This window comes from Serinus canaria, chromosome 6, assembly GCF_022539315.1.
Source record: "Serinus canaria isolate serCan28SL12 chromosome 6, serCan2020, whole genome shotgun sequence".
Taxonomy (NCBI): Eukaryota; Metazoa; Chordata; class Aves; order Passeriformes; family Fringillidae; genus Serinus; species Serinus canaria.
The window spans coordinates 28,581,870-28,595,167 of NC_066320.1; the positions used below are offsets into that span (position 1 = coordinate 28,581,870).

Here is a 13,298-nt window from a genome sequence, read left to right on the forward strand (position 1 = left end):
GGACCTTAAAGATCGTCTGTCTGTGACTTCTCTGCCATGGGGAGGGACACCTTCCCCTAGACCAGGTTGCTCAAAGTCACATCCAGCCTGGTCTTGAACACTTCCATGGATGGAGCATCCACTACCTGTTTCAGTGCCTAACTACCCTCGGAGTAAAAAAATCACCCTAATAGATGACCTAAACTCACCCTTCTTCAGCTAAGGTAATTCTCCTTTATCCTATCTTCACACAGGGGTTTTTGGGCTGCTTACCCATCCCTATGTCACAATTCACCTCCTTTTGGGATCCAGGAAAACTGTGTACAGAAATCATCTATAATCCAAGAAAGCTAGAATGTCTACAATGGCTTATTAAAAAAAAAAAAAAAAAAAAAAAGAAGAAGAAGAAGAAAAGCTATTCTACTTTCGTATCCATTAAACTGCGTTGCATGAGTTTAAAAGAAAATAGAATCTGACCAAATTCTGCTACAATTCAGCTATAGAAAGGCATTGAGTTGAATGCTTAATTGGAGTAAATGGAACATTTTTGCTATTAGTGTTGGACTGCAGACAACCTCAGTTTCAAATTAATGAACAAAAATTCTGGTCATTTCAGAAGGGAGAGAAAGATTCAAATCTACAAAAGGCACTTCCCAAGATACTTTTGATTATGTAAACATCTGACTGCAAGAAAGAAGAGAGGTTCTATGTACTGTTGAACAAAATTTTAGTTACTGAAGCAGTTACTGTGTGTTTCCAGCTGAGACACAGAACATGTGGAAGGGAGATGATGGGGTTTGTGCCCTTGCTCTGTGCTGTGCCTCTCAGCCAGAAAAGCTGATCTGCAGGTGTGATGTCGTCTGTTTAGGGCAAGCATTTCACACAGCTGCTAAGGATGGCCTTCTAACAAATTATTCACCATAGTGATCAGATATTTCCTCTGCAAAGAAAGAAAAAGGAAGTCATGGCACACAGGCTGAGAAATCCTGGCAGGTTTGGTGTGACACCCAACAGCTGAAATGAGCTGATGCCATGGGACTATTGGAAGAGATAAGAGCTGAGCAACAGCTCTTGAAGAATGTGCAAGAGGACAGCAGAGAGTGGCTACCACTGCAGTTCTCCTTCCATCAGCAGTTAGGCTGGAAGAATGAAGAAATGCAGCAGTGTCCATAAGGCATCTTGTCAAGAGTCTTCATCTTGCTCCATGCTGAGGACTGCTGGCAGCTCCAATGTTTGGGGGCCCCTGTTTTCCAGCCAGCCCCCTGGATGTGGACACACCCTTTGGTTGAGATCTGGCTGCTGTTCTCCATCCCCCCTTCCCTCTTGTTGCTGATAGAGCCAAGGCTCTTGGTGCTGTAGGACTCAGGAGGCTGTGCTTCTCCTCAGGACCCTCATTCCTTCATGGGGGCATGCAGCCACCTCCAGTCCTGCCTGCTTCCCCCTCTGTGTCTGAGCCACCTTCAGGGCTCATCTGAAATCTCCTGTATATCTCAGCTGCTCAGCATTTCATTTCTGATATCCTTTTGTTTAGACAGATGAATGCCATAATCTTTAGCCCTATCTCTCTGAATAAGGTGCAACCAGCTGCCTTTGGCAGCCTGGCAGGATTCAAACGTTAACCCTCACTGAACTTCCATTCATCCTGCAGCTGAGCTGCCTCACCCTCACATCTCAAATTCCCAAGTGAGCCTGGAGAAGGCCAGTGCCATTTAGAAGGATTTCCCAGCAGTTTGGGCAGCAGTGGGCAGCAGTAGGCAGTCTGGGTGCCAGGCAGTCTCGGGAGGAGCCTGCAGTCCCTGGGCAAATCTGCAGGGTTCATTGCACTTGGAGCCTGGGGCCCAGATGGCTCATTTAGGAGTGTTAAAGGATTTTTCCTTGTGGAGAAAGATGTAAGAAGAGACTTCATTCCACATGCAATTTTGTAAGATGTTCCTCAGAAAAGGTGGGCAGTTTTGCATGCATTTTTTCCCTACCCAAAATATTTTGCAGGAGGAGCTTTCATAGTGTGGCCTTACTCATCAACCCAGGCAGGATCACATCATTGAGGAATTATGTTTTCACTAATTAGATAGATGAAGCTACAAGGGCCCAGAACTTGAAAGAGTGTCCCCCACAAAGGTGGCAAAATGTTGTTTACTGATTCACTAAAAAGCATCGAAGTGCTATTCCCATGAGAGCTAAAACATTTAAAGGGCCGGCATTACAAAGGGTGAGGAATTAATGGTTTATTAGCTGAAATGGGTGGGACAGGATTTGAAAAGTTCATGTATTCCTGCTCAGAGCTAAGGGAAAACAGCAGAATTGAAAGAAATTTGAAGACAAGTGTCCACTCAATGTTGTCCCAAGGCACACCCATCTGTGAAAGTGTCTTCCACCCCTCAAATCCACAATGACTAATGAGTGGTAGGATAATGGAGTTAAAACTGCAAAGATTACTTTACACAAAAGGGGAAGAGAAATTGCAGCGTGTCATTAGGAAAATTGGGATGAAAACAAGTGATGGAAAATTTAGCCTGACACTCAAGAAACTCTGAGCCACTGACATGAAACTGTGCCCAGTCTGATTCCAGGGAGAGGAGACAGAAAGAGGTGTCTGATTGCGGGCATCTCACAGACTCCTGCCTGTGGTTTATTAAGTGCCATGGATGACTGAGGGTAGAAAATACTGTAAGCAGGATACTCTGGGGATTTACAGTCTTAAATGACCTCAGAGCTCTCCTCCAGATACACATTTGACCTCAATGTTATCTGTAATACTTGGCCAATACTTTAGCCTGCAAAAGAAGACTTTTTGTGTTCTCTTTGACTGAACTTGCATGTGACATTGGAAATAAGATCATTTTAAGGTTTTATTTTTTTGGTTAGTATTTTGTATGCTGAGACTTGAGAGGGTCTGTGCCTGTCACAGAGACAGTCTCACATGAATGCTGGTGGATATTTATGGCTAAAAGTTTGTTCTTGTATTTGGTGTTTAAGATTTCCCTCTTTCCACCTGCCTATATACATATAATGCCACATTAATAGTAATAAAGAATGAGCACTTTTAAGAGCAAAGTGGACTTCTCAAAGTGGACTTGAATCTATGTGGGTTTTTTGCCAGTTCAAATAAATGCAGTGTTGACATGAATCATGATGCTTAGCTTTCATGCAGCATATAATCTCACATACTCTAATGTTAATTAAATTCCTAAGAAGCAGCTTTCTGATCTCTCTACAGGGAGCTTGTTTGCCTTGAAATGAACTACTGTGCTGAGATAGTCTCCACTATACCAGCATTACGTTCACTACATTAACTCCGTAAAGACTTGGCATAAGACTTGTAGCTGAACCTCAGTAATCCCCTTTGCTTATCTGGAAACCCAGGCTCCTGCACTGTGGGGTCTGATGCTGGTGACTCGAGGTGACACCAACCTTTCTGCTTGTTCCAGCACCCTGAAATGGTGCCACAGCACTCAGAGGAATCACGTAAAGCAGTGAGCAGTGATGTGGGTTTTTTTGCAAAGCCATCCCCATCCTGACTGAAAATTGTTGTCCTCTATCCACTGGTTTTGCTGGTGGCCCTTTAGAAAGGGTCTGGAAGAGTATGGTCTGCCTAGAGCAGCTTCCCCTCCCAGCCCCAAGTGTATTCTGACTTGCCACATGTTTCAGAGAGCAGCAGGAGCAGAAGTGGCTGACACAGAGCTCTGCTGTCTGGGAAACCTCAGCCTTGCAGCAGCCAAACCCTCCAGATGAGCTACACCCCTGGCTACTGGGTGAAGCTCTGGGAGAGAGAAGATGTTGCCTGTTCCAGAGGGAAAAAAGCTAATATTTCCTCATTTTGAGGGCAGCCTGGCTCCTTCCAGGCTGTTGTAGTTGCTCAGGTTTGGGGAAGAGGAAGGCAAGGGGAAGTCTGTCTGCTCAGGCAATGATTTGGGCATCAAGTGGCTGGTTAGCTCGTGAGTGACCAAAGACTGGTCTGTGTTTAGTTACCAGGTGAAAAAGACTCCCATCAAAGGTGTTTCCTGACTATGTGACTTCATCTCTCTTAGAAAGAAAGAGGAGGAACAGAAACTAATACCCAAGCCTTGGCTGGTCCTGGGGCATATTGCAAGTGTTTTTCCTCTTGTAAATGAAATGATGGGACCACTTGCTTGGCTTTGGTGTGAACAAGGAATGAAATAGGAAATTCTCCTATTCAGGGTGAGAGTCCTGGACATCTTTAAATCCACTTAGCATTCTGTGTAGTGTCAGGATGTTAGTCCTGAGTGCTCTCAAATATTCCCAGAGGTTACAAGCTCAAGCACTCGACTCAAGCAAAAGCTGAGACTTTTAAAAATGGATACTAAGAAAACTAAACCTTCCCTGGGGTATCCAACACACCCTACACTGCCAGTTTGTGCATTTCTCTCTCCATCCCAGCAGTGTGAGGTGTAAGGACTAAGAATGGGAGGTGTCAGGGGAATTCATAGTCCAGGGCAATATGGAATGTGGGGTTGTGAGGAGAAAAATATTTGCAGAGTGCCTTAAAAGCTGGTGTGGCTCATCTAGCAGGGTGTATTTGCTCTGCAGAAGTGTCTTGTGTCTGTGCTGGGGCTGGGCTTGGGCCAGCACTGCTCCTGGGCTGAAATCCCACAGGGAGAGGCCTCAAGGAGCCTCAGGGCTGGCAGGGAGTGGGATAGCCATTGTGGGTGGGAGGTGGGAGGAGTCCTTTCAAAGTGCTGAGGACGCTAAAAGTGAAACTCCACTGACATCACCCACCCAGCTCGCCTCAAGTGATGTGTCCTTATGTCTTGGGGTCAAATCTAATGCTCACACAACCCTGAGGTTGCTTTCTCAATGCAGCTACTGCTGCCACTTGCTTTTTGCTGTTTTGGGGTGCTTGGAGGGGATATCACCATTATACCAAAACATTCATTTTTTGAGGGAGCTAAGGTATATTAGCTCCCTCAAAATGTATGTATATATACATCCTGGAAATATTTTCCAGGGGCCTATAGTGGGGCAATGGATCAAATCTTCTATGATCCTTGTTAACATTCAACCTGGAATGGAAAGTTTTTAATTCTCCTTGTTGTGAAGTGCTGCCAGGCTGAGGCCTCAGTGCCTCTATCAAACTATATTCCCATCAGAATCAATGCCAGGTGTAAATAAAAGCAAACCATTTAATCCATTGCCATTTGTTTTTAAAAAGCACTGTCATCCTTCAGGTCACTTTGATTTTCTCTTTGTCAGTACAAAATGGTGAATCCAGTGGTGTTTCACAGAGCAGGTAACACAGCAGATTTTTGGCAACATAGCAGATGAATTAATGCAGAGAGAGTTTTACTGATTATTGAAAAACGTTTCTCTCTGCCCAAACAATGACCTTCTAGGTTTAACCTATGTAATTCAGAAATATCAGATAAAATAGCAATTTCATCATAAGTATATTTTTACTGGAATTATTTAACCTTGCAGCTGTGGTCAAAAACTTCCCTTTCAAGCAGCCCCTTACAGAGCACTCACATTTGCCCTAATCAAAGAAATGGAAGTTGGGACAAGTGCAGGTTTGCTGTCCATTAATGTGGATAGGAAATGTGTATTGCAAAAATCTCTCTCAATACAAGTACCAGTAACTCAATTTGGAATAACTTGTGGTTAGTGGGATTTGCTTTTAAGCAACTAAGTTCAAATATGTAATACAGCAATAGTGGGAAATGGTTTAGATTAAGCAAATAATGTAAAAATCATTTCTGGTTTTATTTTTATTAAATTTTCTTGTTGTCACAAGCTCAGAGTCTGATGCTGCAAATGGCTGAGAAGCTCCTGGGAATAGCTAAATACTTTGCAGTACCATGTGTAGGAGGAGGCTGAGAAGATTTCAAAGCACTTTGTGGAAGATATGTTTATATCTGAGTTGCAGATGAAAAACTGTGCAGGACAAACTGTATCAGAACTACCATACTGGTCAGTGAAAACCTTTTTTATAACATCAGTGTGAATATGTTGCCTCAGACAGGGGCTCATTGCACAGCACCCTGTCTTATTTTTACAGCTGCAAACTATTTTCAGTTCAGGTGGGTTATTGAGCCCTGTGTGGTTTGAAGTCAGCACTAGTGACTGTTCTTTTAAACATCTCTCCATTCTCTTTCATGTATGGAAACACCACAACCTTTGGCAAAGACCTTTCTAGCTATGTGAGAAACAATCCTTTTTGTTTTGAAGCAGATTTCCACTTGCTCCTTTTGATGGTTTGCTCAATTCTGCTTCCAGAAGAGGAGAGAGCTGATCCCTCTCCAGAACACCTGGCAGAACTGAAGATAGTTCCTCAGTCACAATTTTTTCCCCCTGGCCAATGACTGCTCAGTCATTCTTAGTCTGAAAGCTGTCCACACCTCCAGCCATCCTCGTTGCTTTTGAAATTTTCTCAGTTTTTAGCTGTGCTGCCTGAGAGCAGGGTAGCAGAACCATGTTGACTCCTGCAGGTGTGGGCAGCCCATGCATTTGGACAGTAATAAAGAGCTTTCCAATGTTTCAGTCCCTATTGTGGCAATTCCCAGCATAAAGGACACCAGACCTATGTACATTATCTCCAAGTACGACCTCTCAGGAAGTTCTCTTGCTTTTGACTAATTATGAACATTAGCAGTTTTTAACCCTGTGTTTCAGGGTCAATGGGGGAAAAAATAAAACAGATATTGACTGCAATTAGAGGATTTATAAATTTGTTGCCAAAAAGCAAGACTGTGCCAACAAGGCAGATAACAAGAAAAATATCAAGCACACAGGCTTATTTTTGTCTTAGCCCTAAGGTCTCCTTTTTTTAATAGTGGAGACTTGCATATTGGTGAACATAAAGTATTTTCTGATAAAATTTACTGAGAGTTTGACCTAGAATAAGTCACTGTAAGAATGTAGGATTTCTGTGTGGATGTGTGGACTTGTTCCATACATACAGCTCAGTAGGTCTTGGCTGCACAAGACTGTTTCAATTTTTAATGAAAGATGCCTGGAGATGAAATATTTAACACCTCTTTTTGTGAAGTCCAACTCCCCTTACTACCACTACAAAAATTGCAAAGGGCAGTGATACTGCTTGTTGCTCCAACAAGTGTTTTAGAGCAAAGGATGTTGTTGCTCCTTTGTGTTTTAGAGCAAAGGATGAAAAGAAAGGCTTTATTTTTAAAGTTGGATATAGTTTGCAAAAATCACTAACCTAGAACTGAGTCTTGCAGTTCTGACTTACTAAGGTCAGTGGGAATTTCATAATTGAAACTTCTATTTTTAAAGGAAGATTTTATTCAAATGAGAACTAGGAGAAACCTTCTTGACTATTTTTTTTATTTTATTTTTTCTCGGGAGAAAAAGAATTTAAAATTCAAAAGACCCTCTCTACAAAGACTGTGTGGTATAGAGAGATTCTGTAAGCTCTCTGAAAGGGAAATTAATTGTTTTACCCAGGTCTGCCTAGGGGTTACAATTAGAGCCATTCCCTTCTTTTGATTAATTTTAAATTTTCTTGTTTGTTTCTGGGAGAAACCTTTAAAGAACTCCATCCCTTACAGTGCACATTTTCCCTTCTGGGAGCTGGAAGTGTTTCTGCTCTATCAATGGGAAGCTATTTTTCAGGAGAAGGAACTTTAAGCATGAGTTGGCTCCAGTGGAAGCTGATAGGAGCTGGTAGTCCATGTGCATTACAGTGCTGGCTGATCAATAATAATTCAGGGATAGAGTGGCGTGGCATCAACTGAGAAGTATTTCAGGGCTTGATCCGTGGGGATTGTAGTGCAATCTTCACTTATAAAGACATGTGATCTGAAAGCCTGAGGCAGAACAATCCTTGTTTTCACAGGAGGAGCTTTTCTTGGCTGCAAAAGCTTTTACATCCTCATCTTTATTTCTAAAAGCTGTGTCTTCTCCACAAAATTTTATATTAAAAAAAAAAAAAAGGGACAAGCCTAGGATGGCAACAACATCACAGCCTCTGCGAGGTAAAACAGCATGTAAAAAAATATTTTGGGCAGTGTTTCCTCATGCCTGCTTCATTGTGTCTCTTGTCATCTATGCTTTTCTTGGGGCTCTCATGTTTTCCCACATTGAAAGTACCCGGAAGGTCACAGTAAGTGAAGAATACAGAAAATTTCTGCAGAGGCTGATGTACCTCGCCAGAAAGTTACCAGGTATGTACTGGAATTTCAAAATGACTTAACTGCACAGGGAGCTATTCATTCTCTTGCTTTTTGAATGAGTTTTTCTGCTTTTTAAGACATTCTTCAAAATATTAGCAGCTCACCCTGCAAACAGGATTTTCCCTCTGCCTAGCTAATGACTGCTGTTTTCTTCCTTAGCTGTGATTTTTGACTGCAAGCTTCCCAGTCCTTGTGTTCCTGCCTGGACAGACTTTTCCTGAGATGCCTGTGTTCTCCCTTTTGCCCATGTTACCTTTTACCTTAAGGAACAGCTGAGATTCCTGTGGTATTTCCTTCAGTTTGCTGGGGGCTGAATCCTCTCTCTCAGAAAGTTTCTCCAGCTGCCTCTTCCCTGCTCTGAGCTTCCCTGCCAGCCCTCTGGTGATGGGATGCTCAGAGGGAGACAGGTGCAGTTCTGCACCCCAGACCCAGTGATGCTGATTGGAGGGGGTAGAGGAGAAAAGAAGGGTTAGAAATCCTCCTGAGTTTCACTCAGGTGGCTGTGCTGACCCAAGGATCAGTTTTGGGCAATTAAATAATGTAAATAATGTCCTTTCCAGCAAAGCTCAGCCACGGGGAGGAGGAAGAAGGGTTGCAGGATTCACAGCAGGGCACTGGGCAGTAATATCCAGGTGGTTCATGTTGGTTCCCTACTGTTGACCCCACATTTCTTGGTGTCTTTGGGTAAAAAGAAGACTAATCTCCTGGGAAGTCCAAAATGAAACAGGACATTCAGGCTGGAAGTTGGTTACTCAGTCATCTTGTCCTTCTTCTTTATGTTTATTTGTTCCCTGTACTTTTATTCACCAAAGCCACTGAACCCACCTGATTTTTTCAGAGGTGGGAGTGAGGGGCTTGAAAGGGGAGGGTGAGAAGGTGAATATTTTTATCTTTTAAGAGAATATGAGCAAATCCTCAGCTGCAGCATATTTCACTGGAGTAGCAGGCAGTCTGCTCCCTGAGTAGTGGTCTGCAAACACTCACTGTGCCTCCTGCTGTGACTGTGACAGATAATGGGACGCATAACATGACAGAAAATGAGAAGTTTAACCAGGAAATCCGTGACCTTTTCAACACAGCTGACCCAGTCTGGTTTATCAATCCAAGAGAAAGATGGAATTTCTTTGGGTCTCTCTTTTTTTGCTGCACAGTATTCACAACTGTGGGTAAGTACAGAGGTAAAGTAACACCCTTCAGAATAAATTCCTGTTGCTGCTTTCTCTAATGCATTTCTTCCAGATAATTAAAACCACCCTAAACAAACAAACAAACAAAAAACAAACAAACAAACAAACCCACCCTTCCAAATCCAAAGCCCAAATCCCCTTGAATTTTTCCCCTGAGTATTGCTGATGAGTCTGCAGGCAGTTCTGCAAACACAGACTGCAGAGACATAGCTGAGTTACAGAAACAAGTCACAATTTAGTAATTAGTGATGGTACACACTAATTAACTGCATCATTACATATATACTATAATATGTATTCATATATGATGTTCACAGAGCTATTGAACTAAAACCATTTTTCAGTCAAACCTTATCCTGCCCACTGTTGTGTGACCTCTTGGGTATTGTTTTCTTCTCTGGAAAAGGTAGTTCATAATGCATATAATGCATATATTGTTTTTCAACTGCTTCTCAGTTACTTATGTCTAATTCAGCTTTGGTAATCTGTGGTTCTGTAATTAACCACTGTGTTCACGTTTCTCTGTGTTAACAGCACGTGATAGTGTTTAAGTCACACCTTTGAAATCTTTCAGTCTGACTTCATATTTCAAAGGAGGACCTAGATCAAATAGAAACATCTGCTCTGATTTTGGCTCCCTCTGCATTGCTACATAGAGTTCCTCATGCTCCTTCCCAAAGCTACTTTTATCCCTTTGTTAATCTTTCTCAAATGCTGGCAAGTACAGGCACTGTCTATCCAAATTTGTCATAATCAAAGCTGGATGGGAAATATTTCCACAGCATTGTATCAAATTGCAAAGACATTTCTCCCCTGCAGTAGGATGTGCTCAAGATCCCAGCATGGGGATGCATCCTACTGTAAGAGAAAAACTGAACCTTAAAATGGGCTCATCCTACACAAGGAACAGTGTGAAAGCTGTTGTACTCACCCAGAGCCCTTGTGTGCCGTGTCACAGCTCAAACCTCACACTCTCACCTCTTGGGTGACTGCTCAAACTCAGCTTCTTGCAGCTAAAGACAGAAGTCTGCATAGTCAGACACACACTGGGGATGAGACAAAAATCCTCAGCCCTGTGAATATTTTCTGGAACAAACTCAGCAGCCAGGAACTTTTGAAAGGGGATGTTTTATCAGAAAGCTTTGACTTCAGCAAGCTGATGAAAAGGCCTATTGTGGGATATGTCTTCCCTGGGCATATTTACCCACCTCCTTTAACATGGGACTTGACAAATGTCCCCATACACACTGACCCAACTTACTTATTTCTAAACTGCCAGTACTTTTTGCCTTCATAGCACTGAGTATTAATGCACCTTCCTCAGTTTTGACCTGAATTTTGGGATCAGTAGAAAGCCTGGAATATTTGCTGCTAATAGATGGAATAGATGGCTATTTCCATTGCAGTGGGTTTGCTATTTGCAGTATAAGGCACTGATAAATTACCTTGGGATAGGATCAAATTATCTGCCTTGAATGTTCTGGGAGAATTGAGGCATCTAGCCTGCAGTTTGATGGTCTGAACTGCCATCTCTTCACTGCCTGGGGAGGCTGCCTAGTGGCTCAGCTAGGATAGATTTCTGGATAGCTAAATTTAAGATCAGGATAACTTTTAAGCCTGGAAAATGCAGAAGGTATTTTTAGTACACAGGAAACAATTTAAAAAATAATAAATAAGATCACTCTGTGCAATAATGACAATAATCTTTCCCAAGTGCTTTGAGAGTAAAGATTAGCATTGCCAGTTAGCCTGTGGGGAAGAGAGTGACCAAGATAAATGGTATTTCAGTGCCTCACAGCAAAGCAGGGACTGAGGCTGGGTTCAGACCAAAGGCTGTGGCAGCCACAAGTGAAAACATGCATGGATGAAGAAAATGAGGGAAACCATTCCTCAGCATATGAGCTGATAATCTGACAGGCTAAGTACTTGGCCTAGAAGCTCAAATAGGAAAGAGCAAGGTTTTTGAAGGGAGAGAAGGAATAGTTTATGTCTTCTGAAGGATGAAGAGAAAAATGGTTGTTAAAATTTAATACAGTTACAATAATACCAAATTTTCTCCCACTATAATGGAAAAGCACTGGTTTACAACTTGAGTTTCATATCCAGTGTTAGAGAAAGGAAATATAAATACCCAAATTGGATTTAGGGAAAAAACATATCTTCTGCTACCATTTTATGTATCACATCTCTCTCTTCCCCCTCTTGTTCTTGTTCAAGGTTATGGTAATACCTATCCTGTGACACGGAGTGGGAAGTATCTCTGTATGTTGTATGCTTTATTTGGGATCCCCCTGATGTTCTTGGTCCTGACAGACATGGGAGACATCCTTGCAACTGTCTTATCCAAGTCCTACAACGAGTTCAGGAAACTACAGTCAAAAATTCTTGCCTCTAAACTTTGTTCTGGATCCACATGTAGCAAAAGGAATGAACTGAAATGCAGGGCACAGTCTAACATAGTCATCAATGAGCCCCTGACCATTATGGAAGTGCTGAGAAGTCACTCAGGTGTGAAACAGATCAAGTACCGTAATGTGGAACTTTTTGAGATGTTAATTGCCAGGGAGAATGAAAACACACAACCAGCAAGAAATAAAAGCATGGAGAGATGGAGTTCATGTCCTGAACTAGCCAGGGAAAAGACGGTGTCCAAAGTAATCAAGAATTTTGACAAAATAGGAAAAGAGTTAGAAAAATTAGATGTGCCCATCGTGTTGATGGTGCTTGTTATCTTTGTGTACATCTCCTGTGCTGCTGCTATTCTCCCAAACTGGGAAAAAAATATGGATTTTCAGGAAGCCTTTTATTTCTGCTTTATCACTTTGACCACTATTGGATTTGGAGATACAAAGCTAGAACATCCCAAGTTTTTCTTGTTTTTTTCCCTCTACATTATAATTGGCATGGAAATTGTCTTCATTGCTTTTAAGCTGGGTCAAGACCGCTTAATTGTTCTGTATAAAAAGGTGATTTCATTTTGTGCAGAGAAAAATATTCCATCAAAGAAGATATATCCAAAATAAGAGCAGTCATTTCTCCTGCACTTGTCAGCACTGGCCACTGCAATGAGATGAAATTGTTTCTGTGCATTTCTGCCTTGGGCTGGCAGGTGCCATATTTTAATCTGATTTCCTCTGAGAAATGACTGTGAAATGGCTGAACACTTCTGAAGGCACTTGGTGAAGGCATCTCCAGGGAGTACTTTCCAAAGGGGTCCCTTCTCCTAAATAATCACAGATGCTGCCTGATGAAGAAGCTGAAGGCTCTCCCTGACAGTTCTCCCTGACATATTTTGCAAAGCTCTGACTTTCTTCAGCCTTTCTGTCCCTTATCCCACTGCAAGCAAATTCAGGAATTTTGTTTTCAGTACTTGTCCAAGCAAAGCCCAGATCTCCTGGAAGGTCCCATCCTGCCACCTTCTCTGCAGCCAGCTTGGCTGTGTCTGTCTGTCCTGAGCTGTGACACCCTGCTTGACATCAGAGAGAGCGGTGGAGGAGAGGTGTGGACCCAGCTGCTGTGTGTGGCAAACATCACACCTGGCACAGCTCAGGGAAATGTTCCATGGAAAGGAAGGACACCACATTTCCCCATCTCTGTCACCTGTCCAGAAACCAGTCAGAGAATTTCTCATCTGTTCAGGGCTGGAAGCACTCCTGCTCCATCATGGCAGGGTGTCTGTGCTCAGCCTGGAGTCAATGTGTGTCTCACAGTGCCCAGCTCCCGAGGTGCTCAGGGCAAGTTCTGGTCCCTGGTGGTGTCTGGGGAAGGCACACAGCAGTCCTGGGGTGGCTGCAGCCCTGGAGTGATGCTTCATGTTGTTGCTGTCACAGGAGCATATGCTGAACATTGACCCCAGAGATCCCCACTCCTCACCCTCATTTCCCTCTACACAGACTGTGTCATTGACATGTTTTATGAAAAAAATCTTTTCTTTAGGATTTTTCCTCTTGAGAAGCTGAGAGGTCTCAAGGACAAAATGTAAACA

The 13,298-nt window shown here is 42.7% G+C and overlaps 1 protein-coding gene across 1 annotated transcript; it reads left to right on the plus strand.

Annotated features, from left to right (window-relative positions):
- Nucleotides 1-7,900: 7,900 nt before the first annotated feature.
- KCNK18 (potassium two pore domain channel subfamily K member 18) lies at nt 7,901-12,336 on the plus strand. Its single transcript, XM_009087156.1, has 3 exons — nt 7,901-8,117; nt 9,137-9,292; nt 11,531-12,336. The coding sequence occupies exons 1-3, from the start codon at nt 7,901-7,903 to the stop codon at nt 12,334-12,336; spliced, it is 1,179 nt and encodes a 392-aa protein (XP_009085404.1).
- Nucleotides 12,337-13,298: the final 962 nt, after the last annotated feature.

Coding starts and splice junctions, on each gene's coding strand:
- KCNK18 (XM_009087156.1), top strand. CDS start 7,901: ATGGCAACAACATCACAGCCTCTGCGAGGTAAAACAGCATGTAAAAAA. Junction 8,118..9,136: donor CCTCGCCAGAAAGTTACCAG/GTATGTACTGGA, acceptor TGACTGTGACAG/ATAATGGGACGCATAACATG. Junction 9,293..11,530: donor CACAGTATTCACAACTGTGG/GTAAGTACAGAG, acceptor TTCTTGTTCAAG/GTTATGGTAATACCTATCCT.